Source organism: Dryobates pubescens, chromosome Z (genome assembly GCF_014839835.1).
Source record: "Dryobates pubescens isolate bDryPub1 chromosome Z, bDryPub1.pri, whole genome shotgun sequence".
NCBI lineage: Eukaryota > Metazoa > Chordata > Aves > Piciformes > Picidae > Dryobates > Dryobates pubescens.
Window position 1 is genome coordinate 75,060,082 of NC_071657.1, and position 24,516 is coordinate 75,084,597.

The following is a 24,516-nucleotide window of genomic DNA, read 5'->3' on the forward strand; positions in this document are numbered from 1 at the left end:
GCAGTAGGCACTTGTTATATAAATCAGTATTAATCCATAGCAGGCTTTGGCTGGCCAGTGATGGAAACCTATGTGAGAAAAGTCCACAACCTAAGAACTTCCAGTAAATTAATGAAGTTCCCCAGGGAAGTTCACAAGAAGTCAGACAAAGCAGTAAGGTGCAGAAATGTCTGCCAAGATGTGGTCACCATGAGTGGCAATTGACAGCTGGCCAGGAAGGATAGCCTGACCATTAAACTGACAAGAAATAGACTTTCTAGGACTGGCTGCCAAGAGCAAATTAGTGTAGTCCAGACAGAGAATAAGATTAAATCTCACCCTGATAAGATTGAAACAACTAAAGTGAAACTAAACAAAGCATAAACCAGTGCATGGAAACTCCTCCACAGTGACTACAGACATCTAGTCTCGAAAGCTAATCTGAGCAGAGACAACTCTTCTGTTGGCAGAGGCACCTGTTTGTGTGATTAATTGCTGTGGTTTTTGCCATCTGGCACCAATAAATGTGTAACTTTAAATATAATAGTGGTGTTGTAGCTGTGGTGACCCAGGAGCGATCCAGAATGATCCTGTTCCTCTCTCAAGAGAGATCTTTTTGTGGTCTAACAGATTTTTCTTCAGAAGCCTTGATGTAATTTGAAATACTCTCTTGTGAAAACACAACTTCTAATGATGTAGTCACACAATTAGTGCCTATAGTCAGGTGATGATAGTAACTATTTTTTTTTCCCAACTCAAGGAATGCCCTTGTAGAGTGTATTGAATGCTTGCTAGTGCTGATACCTGCCCTGAAATAGGTTGAGGAACCATTCAAATTGAGTGTCCAAATTACTTTTCTTTGCCAGAAGTCCTGCAAAGATACTTTAGTTTTATAAACAGAAATATCTCTAAAGCAGATGGCATTATCTGAATCCACTTCTCCTTGGAAAATACAGGTTTTGCGGTTTCACGGTAGGGTATCTCAGGCATGGGTGAAAATATTTGTGTGAGAAGTATTATATATATATATGTGGCAGCTTTCCTAGGTGCAGCCTAAAACTACCACAATATAGCAGTGTTTTAAAAGAAAAAATGTCTATGTAATGCCTTAGTGTGTATGTGTTTATTAGAGCAGTAAAGTCCTTTATTGTACAAGACCAATTTAAAATTGTAGGGTACAGTAGGCATCTTTATTTTCCTCTCTATGGTTGAAAAGGAGATGATGAAGAGATTTGTTGGTGGCCTGCAGTCTGTTGTATGCTTTCTCATTACTATTAGCTGAGTTATCTCAATTTCCAGATTTAGACATAGCATAGTGTCAGCACAGTGAGCTGGAACATACAGATTTAGAAGATAAAAGAGACAGAAAGACTACAAGTGTCAAGTGTGCAGTGGAGGCTTTCTGTGGATCACTCCTCCAGGTTTGCGTGTGACCTTATGAAGTGTGAAATGTGTTCTGTCCTTTTATTGACAGCCCTGGCAGTCTGTCCTTGATTTACTAGCTTCCTGCAGCTGTCACTCCACAGAATAAATGCACCAAGCTGTTGTATATGAGAATCCCCCTCACACCCATGCATGCACAAAACCCTCCCACAAATGATAAAATGTACCAGGAAAACCTTCTCCTACAGAGAACTTCCCACAGTCTCTTTGGGCAACATGTTCCAGAGCTTAATCACATTAGATATGTTTTCTTTATATCAAGTTGGAACCTCTCCCGAATCAGCTCAGGAAAAGTATCTCTCACTCTCCTGTTATACCACTCTTATGTACTCACCAACTACCTCTTGTCTGTTGGGGAGCCAATAACAATGGCTGTTAATTCCCCTCTGAGTCTTCTTCATGTTGAAAACCCCAGTTCCCTCAACCTGTCTTCAAATGGCATGTGCTTGAGCCCTTGATCATCTTTGTCACCCTCCACTGGACTTGCTCAAGTTCTTATCTATCCAGTTACAGAATCACAGAAACATTCAGGTTGGAAAAGACCCTCACTATCACCAAGTCCAACTCATAACTCTACTCTACAAGGTTCACCCCTGAACCATATCCCCAAGCACCACATCCAAACCACCTTTAAACACATCCAGGGTTGGTGACTCAACCACTTCCCTGAGCAGCACATTCCAATGCCTGACCATTCTTTCCATGAAGAAATGTTTTCCAATATCCAGTCTACAGCTATCCATTTGCAGCTTGAGGCCATACTCTCTTTTCTGTCACTACCTGGGAGAAGAGACCAGCACCAGCCTCTCCACAATGTCCTGTCAGGTAGTTGTAGAGAGCCATGAGGTGTCCCCTCAGCCTCATCTTTTCCAAAATAAAGAGCCGCAGCTCCTTCAGTCACTCTCCATAAGATTTATTCTCCAGGCCCTTCACAGCTTCCTTGCCCTCCTCTGCACTGGCTCCAGCACCTCCACATCTTGTATTCAGGTGCCCAAAACTGGATACAATACTCAAGGTGTGGCCTCACCAGAGCTGAGTACGAGGGGACAATCACCTCCCTACTCCTGCTGGACACAGCATTTCTGATACAAGCCAGGACGCCATTGGCTTTCTTGGTAACCTGAGCACACTGCTTTCTCATATCCAATTGCTTGTCCATTAGAACCCCCAGGTCCCTTTCTGCCAGACAGCTCTCCAGCCACACTGCCCCAAGCCTGTAGCATTGCTTGCAGTTGTTGTGACCCAAGTGCAGGACCTGGCATTTGGCCATGTTGAAGCTCATCCTGTTAACACTGGCCATGGATCCAATCTAGTCAAGTCCCTCTGTAGAGCCTCCCTACCCTCATGCAGATCAACAATTCCACCTAATTTGGTGTCATCTGAAAACTTACTGATGACACACTCTATGTCTTCATCAAGGTCATCAATAAAGATGTTAAACAGGAGTGGTCCCAGCACTGAGCCCTGAGGAACACCACTTGAGACTGGCTGCCAGCTGGATTTAACTCCATTGACTACCACTCTCTGGGCCCATTTGCACTGCCAGTGCTTTATCTAGCAGTTCTCTATTTATCTAGACAACAATGTTCTAAATTGATTATCAGAGTGCTATGAAAGACCATCCTGAAGCCTTCCAAAACTTTAAGCAGATGTGATCCCACTGCTCTCACCTTGTCTGCTGAACCAGTCTTGGAAGGCAGAGTTCAGCTGATCAAGTATCCATAGCAAATCTGAAAGATTGGTGAAGTATTTGACGTAACTTGGAGCAGCACTGAGGCTGTTCCTACCTCACTGGCTATAAAGGTCTCAGTGGAATCCTTTGCTTGTGAGTTTTTCTTCAGGTAGTTGTAGCTGTGGGTTGGGTTTTTTTTCTGGGTATTTCTTTCCCTGACATAAAAATGCAGAAGAGCAGATGTACAGACCAGCATGCTGAGGTGAAATAAGGAAAGCTTGTCTTCATCAGCATATATATCATTAAAACACCCAGCACCCTTTACTGGCAGTATCCTGCAAACATTTTTCACAGGATAACAAAATCAGCCAGACTGTATGAGACCTCCAAGATCATCAAGTCTAACCAATCACCAAACTCTAACTCATCAACTAAACCATAGCACTGAATGCCTCACCCAGGCTTTTCTTAAACACCTTTCTTTCAGGCAACCACCACATCTGAGAAGAAATGTTAAGTGCCTGTCTGTGCTCTCACCTTCAGGACAGCCTAGTTATCTCCCTGGAGCAGTTCTCACCTTCCTCACAGGAGATCCATTAATAACACTTTTCTCTTGTACTGTGATGTTTTATTAATGCTACAATCACAACGCAACCATAAGTGACATGGGGTTGGGTGTTTTGTACGTGGTCCTGTGGACCCAGAGCACAGAAGTTATGTAATACTGCAGACAAATCCTCCAGAGTCCTAGTTATTTAGCTTAGTTGTTCAGCCTGCTTCCACAGCGCCCAGCTCAAGCTCTCAGGTTAGCAATCAGCCATTTCACTCTAAGAGCCAGTGGCTTCATGCAGTTGGTAAGACAGAGGGGTGGAGTGCAATCCAGAGAGCTGGGCTCAGGTGAACTTTATAAGGTTCAGAAAGGCCAAGTGCAAGGTCCTGCATTTGATAGGGGCAATCCTCATTATCAATACAGGCTGGGGGATGATGAGATTGAGAGCAGCCCTGCAGAGAAGGACTTGGGGTTATTGGTGAGTAAAAAGCTGGACATGAGCCAGCAATGGGCACTGGCAGCCCAGAAGGCCAATCACATCCTGAGCTGAATCAAAAAGCATGGCCAGCAGATCAAGAGAGGTGATTCTGCCACTTTACTCTGCTCTGAGCAGCCTGATTTAGTTAAAGGTGTCACTGCTGACTGCAGAGGGGTTGGACAAGATGATGTTTGAAGGTCCCTTCCAACCTCATGCATTCTGTGATTCTTTTGTCCTCCTTGTACATGCTTGTGGCATAGAGAGAATTGCTTTGAATTTGTGTGCAACAGCAGAGAGCATTGGTACTAGGCTGATTTGGGAGGTTTGGGTTTAGGCTGGGTGTTTATAATGAAATATTAAGAATACAAAATGTTTACCACATTTTTAAGAGAGATGTCATTGCCTGTGTTGCTACTACCCATATAGACCTATATTCTTTCAATCCCTTTGGAGTCTGTAGGTTTCTTCTGTGAACATCCTGCAGGTTTGGCAGACCTATCAACAGAACTTGACTATTCTCTGCATTTCATACTTGGTCCAAGTGGCAAGGACAATGTTTATGTGTCTCTGAAGAAGTAAAGTGATGCTAACTTGGCCAAAGCTGTTTGTATGGTAAACACAGTGAAACCTATTACAATGGCAACAGCCTCATTTTCATAGTCCTTTAAGACGATTTTTACAGTACTAAATGTTGTGAAAAAGAACATAATGCGTGTCAAAAGTGTGATGAGGGACAATTCAGTTCTCAAACTAGTGCTTTGCAAAAAGCCCAGTGAGACTGTGAAAGCTGTGGTTGCCTGGCACAACCCAGGTGCTCTTTCAGAGTAAACAGCTTGGTATAGCTGCTGGTGCTGAAACAAGCATGGATCAATAAGGCCTGATGCATGGCATCTTTGTGTGTATAGACGCTGGAACTCTGTGTTGTTTGGGCAGGGCCTTTTGGTTTGGTTTGGTTTCCCAAAATTCAGTTGTAGTGGTTTCCAAGAGAGACACGGGGTAGTGAGAGTAAGACCACAAACCCATTTTGATACTTCAAACAAAACCACAAAGATGACACATAGGAACTGACATCTACAGAGTGTATCTTCTTGAGACTATAGATTTGAGTAGGAATTTGGGTCAGAGAAGGTTCAATCATTTTTTTCCAGCTAAAGAAGAAATCTTGCACAGTTCCTGTCTAAGCTTATAATGTACCTAGAAGTGTCAGGGCTTATTAGGTGTTAGCTTGTTTGTGAGGCATGGCCATATTATTTTACAAGAGTGGGAGAAGTAAAACTCAGAATATTTGTTTCTGTTAGTTCTGTCCTTGCACAGGCAAATGACTTCCCCAAGTCCATGTGCTCCTTGTTGAAGGACCCAGTGGAGCTGTCACATCACCTGCCTGCATCAGTGCCTGGGAGGTCTATGAACTGAACATGCTGAGGTTCCTTCTTACCCTCCAGACAAGGAGGGCTGCAGTAGGACTGCCACATGCAGCCATGCTCCTCAGGGATGCTGGCTTCTGCTGCCCAGGAGAAGGGTCTGTGTCTTTGGATGAAGCGGTGGCAGCAGGGAAGCGTGGCAGTGCAAGGATGCTTTGGGTATCAAAATGCCTTTCTGTGGTTCTGGTGGAACAATAGTTTTTTATAAAAAGCAGTTTCCAAAACACACAGAGAGTTATCTCAGGATTGCAGGCAGAGAGGAGGAGATAATTCTGATGCTTTATTTCATGTTTGTTTGTTTTAGAAGGCTGAGTGTGCTCACTTGGGGCTGCACAGGAGAGTGACATAGCATGAGCCTTGCAAACCAAAGCCTTATGTGATTCCTAAGATGGGGATGGGCAGCATTTTCAGCTAATGGGTTTTCTTGAAAAGTACAAAACCACTTGAATCGTGTGTGTGCTGGGTCCTCAGAGGCCCAAGTGCCAGAGGCTGCTCTGAATGCAGTGTTGTCACTGTTATCTATTCTTCTTGGGGGTTTAATGCTTCTCATAACCATTAAACAAATGGAAAGAAATCCATTTGCTGATCCAAATATGCTTGACCTACATCAGAGTCCTTAGATTTGTTTATAGAGTGAAAGGACATTTTGGTTCCTTTTTAGTGTCTCTTAAGTGCAAGTTGTGTTTGCATCATTTTTTTTTTTAATACATTTACTTACATGTATTAGAAAAAAATTTCCTCTCAACTGCTCTGGGTCCTTGTCTTGGCCCGGAGAGGGAAAGAGACTCAGTTCTTTTGAATATTCCCGTGTTGTGAAATTAGAGGCACAAACGAGGCCAAAATACCAACAGCTAGACTATTTATTACATAAATAAAATGGAAATAAGAATGGGAGAGGAAGAGAAAGAAGAGAGAGAGAAGAGGAAAAGAATTATATTACCACACCCCTCACCCCCCACAAGACAGTTTGAGTGTGTGGAGGAAAGGTGCTGCAGGAGATGCTGGGTTTGTAGAGAAACTGTGCTGAGGCTTTGGCTGGAGAAGAGATGCGGTCCTCTGGGCAGCCTGGGTCAGCTCCATGAGTTGCAGCAGGCGGGACTTAGGACACGGAGAGAGGGTTCAGTCTGCTTCTTCCAGGCTCCACGGCCTCTTTTCTCCGACGCAGCCTCAGCCCAGGCTTTTCCTTCCTCCTCAGCGGCATGGTCCTTCTGCGTTTTTCTTCTACCAAGCCAGTAGTGGTCAAGTCTTGTATACAGTTTTTAGTCCTTAGGTATGTGTCCAAGCATTGTCCCTCAGGAATTCAGGAGCCAGGAAATCCTCCTTAGGTAAATATCCAGGTATCGTTCCCCAGGAAATCTTTCTGTGCATTCCTGTGTGTTTAGGCAGGGGTCTAGATGGAGGGGGGGAGGGCCTCCACCTTCCCCTTCTCCATCTAACCTGCTCACACACCCATTACACATCAGGAAACAGGTGGTGAGTCCATTGTCTCGCCATCCTCCCTTCCCGGGGGTATCTGATAGCTGGAAATGATCTTGTCCTGAAGGCGTGATGGCTGGGTCCTTGGGCCATTGTTGTAGGCCAGCTGCAGTCCAGTGTTATCATGATGCAATTGCAAGGTGATTTGCATCCAGGATTGGTAGACAGGATTCCTACATGATCTTTGCACCTTCTTTCCAGTGGCTCTGCCCAACACATATCAGCTATTGTCTGGGTAAGCAGCAAGTGATTTTATCTTTGTTGAGTCACACAAGGAGTTTAGTCTCTCACAGTCCTCTAACAGAAAACCAATAATCTGGAAAAGTAGGAAAAAGTTTTCTCAAAGTTCTTGGCTTGGTTTGTTGGTTTTTTTAATTTGTTTTTGTTGGTGTGGGGTTTTTTTGTCTTTGGGTGAGGTGGGGTTTTTTTTTGTTTGTTGTTGGTTGGTTTTGTTTGTTGTTGTGGGTGTCTGTTTGTTTTTGTTGTGGTTTTGTGTGTTTGGGTTTTTTTAATAACACTTTTGTTTGCTGGTTTGCTGTTAAAATAAATGTACCCCAGGAGTCGTATGGCTTTACAGCAGCTGTATGAGGTCTAGGCAGGCTCTTTTTGCCCTCTGCCCTGGTGAGACCACACCTGGACTACTGTGTCCAGTTTGGGGCTCCCCAGTTTAAGAGAGACAGAGATCTGCTGGAGAGAGCCATGAGGATGATTAGGGGACTTGAATATTTCCCCTATGAAGAGAGACTCAGAGTCCTGGGACTGTTTAGTATTGAGAAGAGAAGGATGAAGAGAAGGATCTAGTTAATGTCTATCAATATCTGAGGAGTGGGTGTCAAGTGGAGAGCACCAAGCTATATTTTTGTGGTGCACAGTAGTAAGCCAAGTAACAATGGATACAAACTTGAACATAGAAGATTTCACCTCAACATGAGGAGAAACTTCTTTACAGTGAGGGTGACAGAGCAGTGGAACAGGCTGCCCAGAGAAGTTGTGGAGTCTCCTTCTCTGGACACATTCAAAACCCACCTGGATGCATTTCTGTGTGGACTACCCTGGGTGATCCTACTTTAGCAGGGGGGTTGGACCCAATGATCTCTGGAGCTCCCTTCGAACCTCTAATGTTCTATGATTCAGTGATATTATGATTTCCAGTGTTTGACCAGCTGAGATTGAAATCCCATTGAATCCCACCAGCTTTAGTGTGACTTTGGTCCAACTTTGGACCAGACCATAGAGTTTTGTCAGAAGTTAAAAATCTTTGGATCTTGAAGTGCTGTTGCCTGTTTTCTAGGAATGGAAATGACTATGTATGTGTCTTGGATATTTGCAAGCTTTACATGGATTTTCAAAATACCCTGTGCTAGGAATTCCCAAGTATAATAAGGTGAAACTCTTTACTATTTATAATCCCAGTTACTACTTCCATGCCAATTGGTTCTTCGTACTGCAATTGGTTTCAGGAATTCTAGAGAACAATGTGAAATACATAAGAAAACCAAACCAAATTAAACCACCACCACCAACAACAACCCCCACAACACAAAACCACCAACAAAAAACCACCAAACCAACCCCCCAAAAAACAATATAAATGTAACTGTGCTACACCCTTTAGGTGAACCCCTTCTTTAGTAACTATTGAACTAGTTGGTTTATCAGTTGGAATGGATTATTTCCCCTTAGTTTTAGTGCAGCTTGAGAATTAGAGAAAGTCAGATTGATATTCAGAAGTTCAGTCATTGGATTTCTTTGGGAGCAAAAGACAAGTTTATAATACTTCTCTTGGCTAAGTCTAAAGGTCAAAACTAGCAAGTTTTAAAGAAGAGCTGCAGAGGCATGCAGCAGAGCCCTTGTAGTGATCACAATTGGAAGACAGGGTTGAATTAGTGGGTATCACAGAGAATCTAATTTATAGTTACAGCTCAGTATCTGTGATGGCAGCAATGTAGCCTGCATGATACTGGAACTGGGGCAGGAATGGAAGAAGCCAACAGGTCAGTAAAGGGATAAAGGATTGTGGCTGGGGGCCTGCAGCCAAACCCTGTTGTACAGGCAGCCCTTAACCACAGTTTCACTATTACGACAACTGTGAAACTTGAGTTAGCTTTGTGTTCTTGGGATCTTGCCTTTGCTTTGCCATCATGTGTGTTCAACCAAGCAATCATTTTCAATAATTCTTTCAGATTGTTTTTTTTTGTTTGGTTGGTTTTGGTTGGTTGGTTTGGTTTGGTTTGGTTGGTTTGGTTTTGTTTGGTTTTGCATGTGTGTGTGTGTTTAGCTGGAGGCCTCAGGGTATGAACTTAATTTCCAACTTACTCCTGATGGGCAGTGATGTTGTCTCTTATTTTCCACAGAAACTTCCTGCAGCCCTCTGAGGTACAGACTGCTGGTATAAGAGGAGGCATCTGCTTCAGCATATATGACCTTGCCATGATTGTGTTCAAACTCTGATCTGAGCTCCCTGCATTTCACACACTGATGTTTTTTTATTCTCTTTGTTTCAGGGTCTTTATGTCTTTGTGGTGTATTTCATCTTGCACAACCAGCTTTGCTGCCCTGTGAAAGCAAGTTACACTGTAGACATGAATGGGCATTCGACTCCAGGATCAGCTTTTTTCACACATGGCAGTGGCCTGCCAGCTGCAGGTGGAGAAATCAGCAAGTCCACTCAGAACCTCATCAGCGCAATGGAAGAGGTAATGGTGCTCAAAGTCATAACCTTCTGTATGGAAAATGTACCTGGTGATTTAAGTGACAATACTGGAGTGTAGTATGCAGGAATGAGAAGATAATTATTGCAGGTTGGCTTTGGGAAGGGGAAAGCATTATTATTATTATGGTTTTCACCATATAAAATTGTTATCTTTAGCCATAGTGATATTCATGGAACTTAAAATTCCCCGTTACCATCCCATCATGAGAACCACCTCTTTTTCACCTAAGCCTTCAGTTTGTTGTATAGGCTGTTGTCAAAAGTATTGCAGGGGAAATAAAAATACCAGTTTAAAACTCTTAGATGAGTTTTAAGGCTTTAATTTTCTTAAGTCATGATGTGTAACATTTGGGGAAAGGGAAAAGGAAAGAGAAAGGGAGAGATAGAAAGCAAGGAAAAGGAAAGAAAAAAGAAAAGACAGGAACAGAATAAAAGAGAAAATAGAAAAGAGAAATAATGGTAAAAAAAGGAAAGAAAATAAATGGAAATTAAATTAGATACAATAAAAGAATAAAAGAAGAGAAGAGAAAGAGAAGAGAAGAGAAGAGAAGAGAAGAGAAGAGAAGAGAAGAGAAGAGAAGAGAAGAGAAGAGAAGAGAAGAGAAAAGAGAAGAGAAGAGAAGAGAAGAGAGAAGAGAGAAGAGAGAAGAGAGAAAAGAGAAGAATTCTGTGGGGCAGGATGGCTGATCAGCTCTACTAGGCAAGCTTCTATGTTCCTGAGCTCTTAAACAGTGGATGAGCAATAAACCAAGAGAATATATTTTGGTTGTCTAGAAGATATTTATTTAGAATTCAGTGTTGTGGCTTTTTGCCATGTTTAAGGAGGAGATAGATTTTTCAAAAGCACCTCTGTTCTCCTGAATTGAAATTCTGGAGGTTTTGTGCAGCTCCCCCTTGAAGTGAAGTGGAAGATGTACTATAGCAGAGCTGTTATTAGTGGGCTGCATGCGACAACCAGAACCTTCAAAGAGTGGCAAATTGCATTAAGATATTTCATTGGCAAGGTCAGGAAGAAATGGGTTTCCAGCTGTAAATTGTATAATGGAAAGTAGTGGCAATCAGGAGGTTGAATTCATAATCAGGAATTCAATCACTGTATTTCTTTGGGAACAAGAGACATAACTAGTGGTTAATGAGTGGCTATAGAAGGGAGAAGCAGGGTCCAGCAGAGGAAGAGACAGAGAGCTGGCTGGTCCACTACACAAGCAACAGAATAGCTGGTACCTTGGTCCTGAGTCCAGCTCTGGTCATGGTTTCCAGCTTCTGTACTACAGTTTTGATGGTTAGTGCATTTCTGTGTCTTTTTAAATTTTGCAGGTGCCTGCAGACTGGGAGAGGGCATCCTTGCAGCCTGCTAGTCAAGCTAGTGCTGCCTTTAAGCAGAGCCCGCAAAACAGCAATGTTTTCCACCCTTCTGGAGGATTTAGCACCAGCTCATTGGTTGCTGATGAGGAATCACAGGAATTTGATGACCTAATATTTGCTTTAAAGACAGGTGAGTGACTCCTCTCCTTGTTCCTCAAAGCGTATGTTATATATGTTATATATGTTATTCTTCACCCTAATGATGTCAGCATTCCATTATGTCCATTAAAATAATGTGGTTGACACTGAAAATCTGAAGTAAAATTGTTTTCCCTTGGACTGCTGTTCTATGGAAAATGCCATGTAGGCTCTCTAAAATAACAGAGCAGCAGTCTGCAGAAGTATGGTTTGAGTCATGACGATAAGCAGACCTATAGAAAGTAGCAGCACACTGCAGACTATGATATTTTTAATGAGTGCTTAAATAGTAGAATCATAAAATGGTTTGGGTTGGAAGGGACCTTCAAAGGTCATCTAGTCCAACCCCCTCTGGAGTCAGCAGGGACATCCTCTGCTAGATCAGGTTTCTTAGAGCATTGTCAAGCCTGACAGGGCTTGGGGCTTGAACCACCTCCCTGGGCAACCTGTTGCAGTGTTCCACCACTCTCATGGTGCAGAACTTGTTCCTAACATCCAATCTAAATCTGCTTTTCTCAAATTTCAAACCACTGCCCCTCATTCTGTCACTGCAGGCCTTTGTAAATAGTCCCCCTCCATCCTTCTTGTAGGCTACCTTCAGGTACTGGCAGGCTCCTATTAGGCCTCCCTGAAGTCTTCTCTTCTCCAGGCTAAACTCCAGCTCCCTCAGCCTGTCCTCATAGCAGAGGTGTTCCAGACCCCTGACCATTTTTGTGTCCCTCCTCTGGACCGTCTCCATTGGGTCCATGTCCTTCATGTGTTGAGGGCTCCAGAGCTGGAAACAGTACAGTGAGGTCTTACCAAAGTGGCAGAATCACCTCTCTTGACCTGCTGGCCACACTTCTTCGAATGCAGTGAATGCAGCCCAGGATGCAGTTGGCCTTCTGGCCTTCTAAGCCAAATTTTCATTGTGGAAAACTCTTCTAAATATGAAGATAATTGAGTGACTAATAGCTGTCTTAACACTAAGAAATGAAAATGTTTATGAAGATTGTCCCAAAGTATGGATTAATTTTCCTGGGCATTTTGCAGAGTACTTGTCCTTTATTATGCAGTTACAGACTTGGGGCAAGACTTTAAAATCTAGCTTACAGTTGCAAAGGTATTTTTTAAGTACCTAACAAGGTAGCTTTTACTTTTTTACTCCTTCCTTAATATTTTAAAGGAAACCAGATAATTCACAGACAATTGCAGAAGCACAAGGGATGTTGGTTTGAAACTAAAAGAGGGAGATTCAGACTAGATAGGAGGAAGACATTCTTTAAGACATTCTTTACACTAAGAGTGATGAGACCCTGGCCTAGGTTGCTTGGAGAGCTGGTGGATACCCCATCCCTGGAACCATTTCAGGTCAGGTTGGATGGAGCTGTGAGCAAGGTGCTGCAGTTGCAGACGTCCCTGCTCACTGCATCAGGGCTGGACTAGATGACGTGTAAAGGTCCCTTTCCACCCAAACCATTCCAGGATTCTATGATTCATGAGTCTCAAATCATGAAGAACTATCTAGGCAACAGCAGTAGTTAAAACATGTGTTCAATGTAATTCACCACAACATTAGCATTTAATGATTTTTTGATAAATCTTCAGGCTCCATCCTTGGCTAATTACTTTTCATCATAGAATAATTAGGCTTAGAACCAGCTTTTGATTATTCTGCCTACATTTTATTATTGTCTTCTCTATTAATATTTTATTACCATTGGGTCTCGTGAGCCTTTTCCACTAATGTGATTAGAATCAGGCATCTTGGGCCACAGGTAGAGAAAAGTGCTTCTGTTTGCATTAATGATTCAAGTAGTATCTGGCTGTTTAGCCCCTCTGCTTATTCCTGCGCCCAAACTGAGTCCCCAGCAAGATGACAGGGGCAAACCCCCATGGTTTCTAAGCCACCTGGTTCCAGCCACACATCCAGCATTTGAGCAAGCCAAACTGGAAAGGTGTTGTTGTGGTCAGAATAGCTTTAACCACACAGTAATTGTTTATCAGCTTTTGCCTTCATTACAAGCTATAGCTTCACACATACTTTCAACCAAAAATGTGAGGTTTTCTGTAACTAAAAGTCTTTTATTTTCATTTGGACCTGCTCTCCAACCCAGCTCAGTGGGTGATCAAGGAGTCAAGGTGCTCTTGATGGCACAAAGGAGGGAACATTGTAGAAGCAACAAAAAGGGAGATGAGGTGGTGGAAAGTGGAATTTGTTCTCTATTTGGTAGTACAGGCTTGTGCTGCTTAAGTCTTCAGTGAGCTGTAGTCTGACAGGAACTTTATGATACAGTTAAGCTAGCAGGCACTGAAAGCCTGTCTGCTTGTCCCTCATTAAAGTGCAACAACTCAGGTTAGAGACTCCTTCTTCCTTGTCATCCTTTCTCTCATTCTCTTCCTCTCCCCTCACCACTCCACATCAGTTTGATGCCCTTTGTGGACCAGTCCCAGCTCAAAAGAAGCAGTGGTCATCAGCAGCTGGAAGCTCACCACCTCTTCTCTAAACAGGCTAAAATATCTGGGCAGCAGAGATGCCTTTTTGCTGCCTTACCAATAATTTACAGTTAAGTAGCACTTCTCAAACATTTTTTAGACCAGTCTTTATTTCAGTAGGCTGAAAAGTACTCATCTTAACTGGGAGAGGAAGGAAAAGCTGCTTTGCACCAAATTAACTGGTTTTATCCCTCCTGAACTGGGAGGTGTGGCTTTTGGGTATAGAGGAAGAACAGAAATTACTTTCTCTGGTTTAAGTAGAAATAGCAACCTCCATTATCTGTCATTCCTAAAACTGAGGACATGGCACTTTGGGACATAGTTTAATGGCTGTGGTTGGACTTGATGATTTTAGAGGGCTTTTCCAAGCAAAGCAGTTCTATAATTCTATGATTCTGTGAATCTATAACCAAACTTAGCCTCAGCCATGCTAAAATACTAGCTCCTGATCTAAAGGCTGGCTGAGGATCAGCACTGATTAGCAGAGGAATATGTCTTTATGCCTCTTTGCACTTCACCTGTCCATTCTCCTTGTGTAGACTGAAGCTGCCTGCAGGTTACTTTAAATTATACTCACTGCCTGTAGCCATGAGATTTCATCTGACAGCCAGAATAGGCGAAAATGGGGCTATAACCAAAGCTCTCTCCTCCTGCCCTACCCTTGCACTGGAGATAACCCATCTCAGCAGGAGGAATGCAGGATGGATGATGAAGCTTAAAAAACCCTAACAAAACCAAAACAAAAACAACCCCCACTAACATAACTTTATTCTCTAACCCATGGTGGTTTAGTAACATGCGGTTTGCAGAGCAGTTCCACAAGTGGATGTGCTGGCACACTTGGCCTTGTTGCTAAAGAAATGTGTCACAGAACCATGCACTTAGCCCTTGGTTCTGTAATCATTAATGCTGGGCCTAATTACAGATTAACTTGGAGTACAGAATGGGTCAGGTGAAAGCATACAGCTGCATTGTAGCAAATGAGGTGGACAACAGTATACTGTGTCTTAGCCAGCTTTTATGCTACCTTTATGTTAAGGGCTGGAAGGGACTTCGAAAGATCATCCAGTCCAACCACCCTGCCAGAGCAGGATCTCCTATACCAGACCACACAGGAATGGATCCAGATGGGTCTTGAATGGGTCTCCAGAGACTCCACAACCCCCCTGGACAGCCTGTTCCAGTGTTACCTCACCCTCACAGTGAAAAAAATTCTCTCATGTTTCCATGGACCTTCCTATGCCTCAACTTCCACCCACTGCCCCTTGTCCTGTCATTGGGCATCACTGAGCAGAGCCTGGCTCCATCCTATTGGCACTCACCCTGTACATATTTATAAACTTTAAGGAGGTCACCCCTCAGTCAGAATTTCTTTTTTTAATATTTGATGCAAGAAACCCTAAAGCTGGGCTTCTTAGGCCATAAATCCATGGCTTCTAAAAAGCCTTGCCAATTAATTCCTACTTTCCATCAAATATGTGCATGTCCTTATAGAAACACATATTTAGGATTCACTGTGATCACCATATGACTTTGTCTCTTACACTGAAGGAACCTTTTGGAGGGCCAGCCAGCTCCAAGCTACCTTATGTGAGGGAAATTATAGAACAAATGTGGGGGAAAAAAAATTCAGGGGCATGTCCTGCCTATTCATGGAATCATAGAACCATTAAGGTTGGAAAAGACCTTTACAATCAAGTCCAACCTTTTACCTAACACAGTATCACTAAGGTTGGAAGAGATCTCGAGGATCATCGAGTCCAACCTGCCTTCACAGACCTCATGACTAGACCATGTTACCAAGTGCCACATCCAATCTCCTCTTGAACAGCTCCAGGGACGGTGACTCCACCACCTCCCTGGGCAGCCCATTCCAATGACAAATGACTCTCTCGGTGAAGAATTTTCTCCTCACCTCAAGTCTAAACCTCCCCTGGCGCAGCTTGAAACTGTGTCCCCTTGTTTTGGTGCTGGTTGCTTGGGAGAAGAGACCAACTCCCTCCTGGCTACAACCACCTTTCAGGCAGCTGTAGAAAGCAATGAGGTCACCCCTGAGCCTCCTCTTCTCCAGGCTAAACAATCCCAGCTCCCTCAGCCTCTCCTCATAGGGCTTGTGCTCAAGGCCTCTCCCCAGCCTCGTTGCCCTTCTCTGGACACATTCAAGTGTCTCAATGTCCTTAAACTGAGGGGCCCAGAACTGGACACAGGACTCAAGGTGTGGCCTAACCAATGCAGAGTACAGGGGCACAATGACCTCCCTGCTCCTGCTGGCCACACTATTCTCGATGCAGGCCAGGATGCCATTGGCCCTCTTGGCCACCTGGGCACACTGCTGGCTCATGTTTAGGTGGGTGTCAATCAGCACCCCCAGGTCCCTCTCTGTTTGGGAGCTCTCCAGCCACTCTGACCCCAGCCTGTAGCTCTGCATGGGGTTGCCGTGGCCAAAGTGCAGCACCTGGCACTTGGATTTGTTGAATGCCATCCTGTTGGACTCTGCCCATCTGTCCAGTTGGTCGAGGTCCCTCTGCAGAGCCTTTCTACCCTCTAACTGACCAACATCTGCTCCTAACTTGGTGTCATCTGCAAATTTGCTGATAACTGACTCAATCCCCTCATCCAGATCATCAATGAAGGTGTTAAAGAGCATGGGGCCCAGCACTGATCCCTGGGGGACGCCACTAGTGACTGGCCGCCAGCTGGATGTGGCACCATTCACCACCACTCTCTGGGCTCGGCCCTCCAGCCAGTTCCTAACCCAGCACAGAGTGTTGTGGTCCAAGCCACGAGCTGACAGCTTAGCCAGCAGTTTGCTGTGGGGGATGGTGTCAAAGGCCTTGCTGAAGTCCAGGTGAACCACATCCACAGGCCTCCCCACATCCACCAGGCGGGTTACCTGATCATAGGAAGAGATCAGGTTGGAGAGGCAGGACCTGCCCTTCCTAAATCCATGTTGGCTGGACCTGAGCCCTTGGCCATCCTTCAGGTGCACAGTTATTGCCGCCAGGATAATCTGCTCCATCACTTTCCCTGGCACTGAGGTCAGGCTGACTGGCCTGGAGTTTCCAGGTTCCTCCATCCGTCCCTTCTTGTGGATGGGGACCACATTGGCCAGTTTCCAGTCATCTGGGACCTCTCCAGTGAGCCAGGACTGGAGGAAAATGATGGAGAGCATCTTGGCCGGCTCATCTGCCAGCTCTCTCAGCACTCTAGGGTGGATCCCATCCGGTCCCTTGGACTTGTGAGTGTCCAAGTGGCTCAGCAGGTCCCAAACTATTTCCTCATGGATTACTGGGGCATTACACCTCCATTTATTATTTTTTAAAATATTTATTAATTATTATTAATGTTTTTTAATTTTAATTATGGCTTCTGCTGAGGAGGACAATTGCTAATGAGTTCTTTTTTTAATTGCACCAATTCACTTTAAAAGTGTTGTCACTTTGGACTTGGTCTCTTTTTTTCCTGTGATTTCTTTTGCAAGGTTTATGCTGACAGACATTTTAATAAGGCCATTGTCAATCATCCAGACTGTCACAGAGCTGTGTGTTACTGCCTTGGAGGCTAAAGCCCAGTATAGCAGAATTCCCTAAGGACTTCTGCTCTGGTTAGGGCTGGGGAGTTAAAAAAGGAGCCAACAGAATAAAAGTAGATGGAATCCATCCCAAAGCAGCAAGCTGTCCATCAGCTTTTCACCAAAGTATAAATACAATAGAAGCACAACAACTTTGCTGATCTCTCAGTTTCCATCCATTTTCCCATTTCCTTCAAATGGTCTTCATCTCCCCCTTCATGATGCACAAATATGAACCAAGTCACTTCTTTATGAGAGTGGTGTGAATGCAAAACACAGTAAAGTCAAGAGAGGGACCCAATCCCCTCCAGTTCTAACTGGTGACCCACTCTTGTAGAAAGGTCTTTGCAGATATATTCATATGTTAGAGCAGAGCAAACTACCTTGGCACATATATGTTGGATATATGTTGGACAGTGTCAGTGGGGAGTATTGGTATATCCACATCTCAGTGGTTTGGGTTTTTTTTGCTTAGAGGCATGTGGGATAAATTCTAAATAGATATTTGGAGAATTCTTGGAAAATTCTGCTGTGTAAGTTAATAAACCCACAGGAGTGTGGCTATCGTAACAATCATGTTATATAAACCAGCTCAGAGCTTTCAGTCTGGTACAGCTAAGGTTCCAGAGTCAGCTCTTTTTTAAACCTTGGTGTCACCACTATAGGTGCCTGGTTTAAGAATTTCAGAATCCCAGAATCCCAGCATGGTGAGGGCTGGAAGGGACCTGTGGGGATCATCTGGTGCAGTCCTGTCCCTGATAAAGCATGGTTAACCACAGCAGCTTGTTCAGGATCAGAATGGCCAACTGGGTTTGGAGTCTCTCCAGAGAGGGAGACTCCACAACCTCTCTGGTCAGCCTGCTTCAGGGCTCCAGCACCCTCACAACAAATCTTCTCCTATTCAGATGGAATTTCCTGGGTTTCCAGTTTGTGCCTGTTGCCCCTTGTCCTGCTGCTGGGCGCCACTGAAAAGAGTGTGCTTCTGTCCTTCCCTCTTTCCCATTGCCCTTCAGATATTGATGAGCATTGAGAAACTCCTCTCTCAGTCTGCTCTCCTTCAGCCTAAAGAGCCCCAGGTCTCTCAGTCTTTCTACCTCACAGAGATGCTCCAGGCCCCTCAGCATCTTTGTAGCTTCCACTAGATTCTCTGCAGTAGTTTGCTGACTCTCTTGAACTGGGGAGCCCAGGACTGGACAGAGCACTCCAGGTGTGGCCTCACCAAGGGCTTCTCATGGTTGGTGATCCTGAACTAAAGATCTGAAATTTCAGATTCTGAAAGGTGTTCAGTGCAACCTCCTGGAGATTGTCACAGAGCAGAAACCATTCAGACAGTGGCAAAGTGCCAGATGCTTGCCTTGCCTAATCAGCCAGTGTCACTGCTGTTTTGAAGGGCTTATTTTACAGAAGAAAAGGAAGTCAGGGTAACCAGGTTGCATATTCATTCAACTTCTCATTTGGATGAGAATATTCTACCCACTAGTGTGATTGTGACTGCATAATACCCAGGAAGTTTTTCATCCAATCTGAACTTTATTTCTGTAAGCTTAGATGCCTTTTACAGTCATTTCTGTAAAGTCAAACCTCTGAAAATAAAAATTAAAGCTTGGGTAGCTTATTAATTTCTAACAGATCATATACCTGCAATAGAAATAATTATGGAAGTGTCCCCCCGAGATAGGAGCGCAGTAATTACAAAACAAGCTCTGACTCCCTTAAGATGCTGCAGTGAAAGTTTGAGACCTGTCTGAAGGAGCAAGGTGGTAACAGCTGGTGTTCAAGGACACGTTGGAAGGCGCTGACAAAATCCTTCAACCAGTAGATGTCACTGAAGGGACCTCGCTGGGTTTGCAGCGAGAGCTGTGACTTTCCAGTTCCCAGCCTGTCCTTTGATATGAAAAGGAAGGAAGAAAAGGCCTCCTTTTCCTGCGTCTTTTTCTTCATATAGTTTATTCACACGTTGGGGAAAAGGAATACTCTCTGCTACATAGCTGCTGTCTACCTCTAGCATCCTTAGAGGAGTGTAATCTTTGTGGGATCTGGTTGAATTTAAATTCTGGACCAGTTTGAGGGCAACCTGGACCTATGAACCTTGTGAAACTCCATGGTGTAAACAGTCATACTCTTCCCAGTGTGCCCACTGTTTGGTAAGCTGGTATCCTGGTTACATTGCAGCTCTTCTTCCTAAAAAGGGTCAGCTCTTACATGGCCCTGGTAAACCCAAAGTAGCCTACTTCAGGCTTCTTCTTTGACAAGTTCTTGATAAGAGCCTCCATAACAAGAAAACCTAAAACCTCCTCTTCCTTTACACAAAGCATGCATCACATATTAAGAATATACATCTGACCTCTTCATGGTGACCAGCACCAGAGTGTTTATGAAACCCCACACCGAATAATCGCAGTATAGTCAAATTGCCTTTCTAACACCAGCAGCCAATGTTTGCCTCAAAAGTCTGATCCCAGGATGATTACCTTTATATAATATGTGGGATTTCCCCCCCTTTTTGAAGTTGTACCCTTTTCAGCTTCAGTAAATGTTCTGAGTGAATTCCAATGTTAATGCTACATAAGAAGTATTGTAGCATCAGGCTGTGGATGTGGTCTACCTGGACTTCAGCAAGGCCGTTGAGACTGTCCCCCACAGCAAAATCCTGGCCAAGCTGTCAGCCAATTGCTTGGACAGAAGCACAGAGTGCTGGGTTAGGAACTGGCTGGAGGGCCAAGCCCAGAGAGTGGTGGTGAATGGTGCCACATCCAGCTGGCAGCCAGTCACTAGTGGTGTCCCCCAGGGATCAGTGCTGGGCCCCATGCTCTTTAATATCTTTATTGATGATCTGGACAAGAGCATTGAGTCCATCATCAGTAAATTTGCAGATGACACCAAGCTAGGGGCAGGTGTTAATCTGTTAGAGGGTGGGAGAGCTCTGCAGAGGGACCTTGACAGGCTGGACAGATGGGCAGAGTCCAAGGGTATGAGATTTAACACATCTAAGTGCAGGGTTCTACACATTGGCCACAACAACCCCATGCAGTGCTACAGGCTGGGGTCAGAGTGGCTGGAGAGTGGCCAGGCAGAAAGGGACCTGGGGCACTGGTTGATAGTAGGCTGAACATGAGCCAGCAGTGTGCCTGGGTGGCCAAGAAGGCCAATGGCATCCTGGCCTGTATCAGGAATAGTGTGGACAGCAGGGAGGTCATTGTGCCCCTGTACTCAGCACTGGTTAGGCCACACCTTGAGTCCTGTGTCCATTTTGGGGCCCCTCAGTTTAGGAAAGATGTTGACTTGCTGGAATGCATCCTGAGAAGGACAACAAAGCTGGTGAGGGGTTTGGAGCACAGGCCCTGTGAGGAGAGGCTGAGGGAGCTGGGGTTGCTTAGCCAGGAGAAGAGGAGGCTCAGGGGAGACCTTCTTGCTGTCTACAGCTACCTGAAGGGAGGATGTAGCCAGGTGGGATTTGGTCTCTTCTCCCAGGCAACCTGTGACAGAACAAGAGGACACAGTCTCAAGATGCACCAGGAGAGGTTTAGGCTGGATGTTAGGAAGAAGTTCTTCACAGAAAGAATGATTGGCCATTGGAATGTGCTGCCCAGGGAGGTGGTGGAGTCACCATCACTGGAGGTGTTTAGGAAGACATTTGATGGAGCACTCGGTGCTAGGGTTTAGTTGATTAGATGGTTTTGGATAATAGGTTAGACGTGATGATCTCAAAGTTCTGTTCCAACCTGGTTAATTCTATTCTATTCTATTCTATTCTATTCTATTCTATTCTATTCCATTCCATTCCATTCCATTCCATTCCATTCCATTCCATTCCATTCCATTCCATTCCATTCTATTCTATTCTATTCTATTCTATTCCATTCCATTCCATTCCATTCCATTCCATTCCATTCCATTCCATTCCATTCTATTCTATTCTATTCTATTCTATTCTATTCTATTCTATTCTATTCTCTCTTCTGGCCTTGCCAGGATATCTCTGTTTTAACTGCTGTGTGAGGTAACAGGAAGGAGGAAGGCAGTAGAGGGAGGAGCTGAACAGTTCCTGTGGATCCATCCAGGGAAATCAGTGGAATTTCTGTGTTGTTTATCAATTGTTTATATAGATATATTATACATATATTGTATATTTTGTACATATTCATTGCATTTCATAGTTCTTGATTTTAGTTTGCCTGTAAATAGAGCTTCATTTGCTTCCAATACTTCCTCAGCTAGTCTGGCAATTTTATTTTGGGGTAGTTCTCCAAATTAGTTGGGGGGGTGTGTGTGTGATTTCAAACCACCACATCCATTCATTTTGTTTACTTCAAGGTTATTACTTTGTCTTTCCACCCCCAAATGGTAAATACAGCAGTCTGATTTAGCTTCTCTCCTACAGTCATATTTCCTTTTTAAAACAGTTTTAGGGAAGATAAAAAAACAAACAAACAAAACCACCACACGTAACTTATTTATGTAATGCAGGCTTTTTCCCATGACTTTCAAGCATCTCTTACTTATTCAGGCCATGATTCAATGAAAAGGTTAAATATGCATATAAATTTAAATTAGTAAGTATGGCTTAATCATCTTCAGTACTCTTATTTTAATGATTCAGAGCCTAATTTTCTTGTCTTTATTATTGTGTCTCTGTACGTTGATGTGTTTTTACTCCTGTCATACTCTGACAGTAATTGTTGGTCTCTCAAGAGCTTAGGTCATATAGACCCTAGAGCAGGACTTACCTAGTAGATGTTAATGAATGTCTATTCATTCTGTGACCAAACACCAAAACCAGGTGTAAGCAGTATCATGGTGCAGTTCTCAACAAATTTAAAGCCTAGATGCCCTAAGATGTAAGAAGATCTGAAATTTCAATTAAAAGGGAAACAAGGCAAAACACAAACAAAAATCCAACCAACCAATCAGCTGAAACCAAGCAAAAAAAAAAATCTAAGCAAACAAACAAATAAAAAAACACAAAAGAAATGGAAAGAAAGAAAAAAAATGAAAGAAGGAAAGAGAGAGAGAGAAAGAGAAAAAGAAAGAAAGAAAGAAAGAGGGAAAAAGAAAGAAAGAGGGAGAGAGAAAGAAAGAAAGAAAGAGGGAGAGAGAAAGAATGAAAAGGAGAGAGAAAGAAAGAAAGAGAGAGAAAGAGAAAGGAGAGAAGGAAAGAAAGAAAGAAAAGAGAGAAGGAAAGAAAGACAAAGGAAGGAAGGAAGGAAGGAAAAGAAAGAAAGAAGGAAAGAAAGAAAAGAAAAGAAAAAAGAAAAAAGAAAAGAAGAGAAAAAAGAAAAGAAAAGAAAAGAAAAGAAAAGAAAAGAAAAGAAAAGAAAAGAAAAGAAAAGAAAAGAAAAGAAAAGAAAAGAAAAGAAAAAAGAAAAGAAAAGAAAAGAAAAGAGAAAATAAAAGAAAAGAAAAAAGAAAAGAAAAGAAAAGAGAAAAGAAAAGAAAAAAGAAAAGAAAAGAAAAGAAAAGAAAAGAAAAGAAAAGAAAAGAAAAGAAAAGAAAAGAAAAGAAAAGAAAAGAAAAGAAAAGAAAAGAAAAGAAAAGAAAAGAAAAGAAAAGAAAAGAAAAGAAAAGAAAAGAAAAGAAAGAGAAAAAGCTGAAGAGAGGAGACAAAGCTGTGCTGGTTTCTAGTTGCAGCTGTTATTCTGTGAAGAAGTGGTCTGGAAAAATACACATTTCATAAAAACTTGTGCAATATTATTTAACTTAACACTAACCAGCTCAAGTCTTACCCCTCCAAAAACCCCCAAAATCTCCTCAAACCAAAGAAACCATGAGCTTGCAGAACTTGTGTGACAAAAGGATGGAGAAGGTGGCCTCCTGAGGTCTCTTCCAGACATGCTTTGGAAGTTTCCATGGGCCAAAGTCTACTATTCTCTCACAGTAGAAGGAAAACACAATACACCAACTTCTGCCAAAATGTGGCTTTGAAGAACATTTAGTCAGCATCTTTTCTCATGTTGAAATTACAATCCTATTAAAACAGCTGGAATTAGAGTTTAACAGGGAAATGGTATCATTAAAAATCAATTCTTCTTGAAGAAGTCCTTGGAAATACCAGACTGCAAGAGCCAGACCATGAACCCAGCCTAAACCAGGCCTTGATTTATGCTTTTGTGATTTCAAGGCAACCTCTGAATAGCTATTGTACCATTTACTGAGACAAATAAAGTGGCTGACAGTAGAGTTACGAAAAACAGTATCTGGATGGGACTGAAAGATGTCGGATAACGCTGGGGGTTTAGAACTGTGAAATAGTCAAAGGAGACTTTCCACATGGTTGTGGGGTAGAGAAGCATTTCAGTAACCAGAACCAAGACACAAAATCACCATTTCTGTGCCAAAATTTCATTTGCACTGATTCTTTCTTTGGTTTCCTTTTTTTTTTTTTTAACTTCTTCTTTTGCTGTTTCAGGTGCAGGCCTCAGCGTCAGCGATAATGAATCTTGTCATGGAAGCCAGGATGGTGGCAGCATGGCTAACTCCCAGATCGTAGAGCTTAGGAGAATACCCATAGCAGACACTCACCTCTAACTCCACAGATTGCTTGGGGTTTTATTTCTGTTGTATTTTGTTGGTTGGGGGGGGGGGGTTGTTTGTTTGCTTCTTTCTTTTTTTAATTCAAGCCTCAGTATTTTTATATTTGTACATCCTTTTGCACTAAACCACTTAACATGAAGCTGTGTAGTAGAATGCTGTGAGCTTTACTGGGTGTTTTAACAAAGAATGTTTGCTTGAGGTTTTGAACATCAGAGAGAAACTGTAAATTTTTTACAGTGGCTGAGCATCAGTAGATACCATGGCCATAGGCCTAGATTTGTATCTTGTAGCTAGATGACATATTTCACAAACTGTAGATTTTTTAATTAACCTGTATGTGTAACACTGATTAATAAAAATGATAACAGTCTGTTTGATACAAACAAGTTTGTTATTTCTGCTTATGGAGCTGGAAGATGATGCAAACGCTCTGTTGTGCAGCAAAACTCTTCAATTGCACAGTTGTTCTCAGTTTCCTAAGGTGTACCCTTCTCCCTGCATTTCAAATACCCAGATCTGTGCACTTTGCAAATTCAAATGGAAGCAGTCTTGAGCTCGAGAGCTTGACATTCAAATTATGACATGACAAAATATGCAATGATCTGAAGCAGAAAAAGGGAAAGGGGAATGAAAATGATTCTGTGAAGGACAAGAGTGAAACCACTGGCAGCTGCATGCTGTCACCTGCAGTACCTTGCTGACTT

At 43.1% G+C, this 24,516-nt stretch overlaps 1 protein-coding gene across 1 annotated transcript in view; it reads left to right on the forward strand.

The window, feature by feature from the left end:
- ADGRV1 (adhesion G protein-coupled receptor V1) overlaps window positions 1-23,852 on the forward strand; it is a 394,890-nt gene extending 371,038 nt beyond the window's left edge. Inside the window, exons 89-91 of the mRNA XM_054177896.1 lie at window positions 9,524-9,715; window positions 11,050-11,227; window positions 23,688-23,852. Of these exons, the coding sequence (XP_054033871.1) occupies window positions 9,524-9,715; window positions 11,050-11,227; window positions 23,688-23,806 (489 nt within the window). The 3' untranslated portion in view covers window positions 23,807-23,852. The remainder of the gene's footprint in view (window positions 1-9,523; window positions 9,716-11,049; window positions 11,228-23,687) is intronic.
- The last annotated feature ends 664 nt before the right edge of the window (window positions 23,853-24,516 follow it).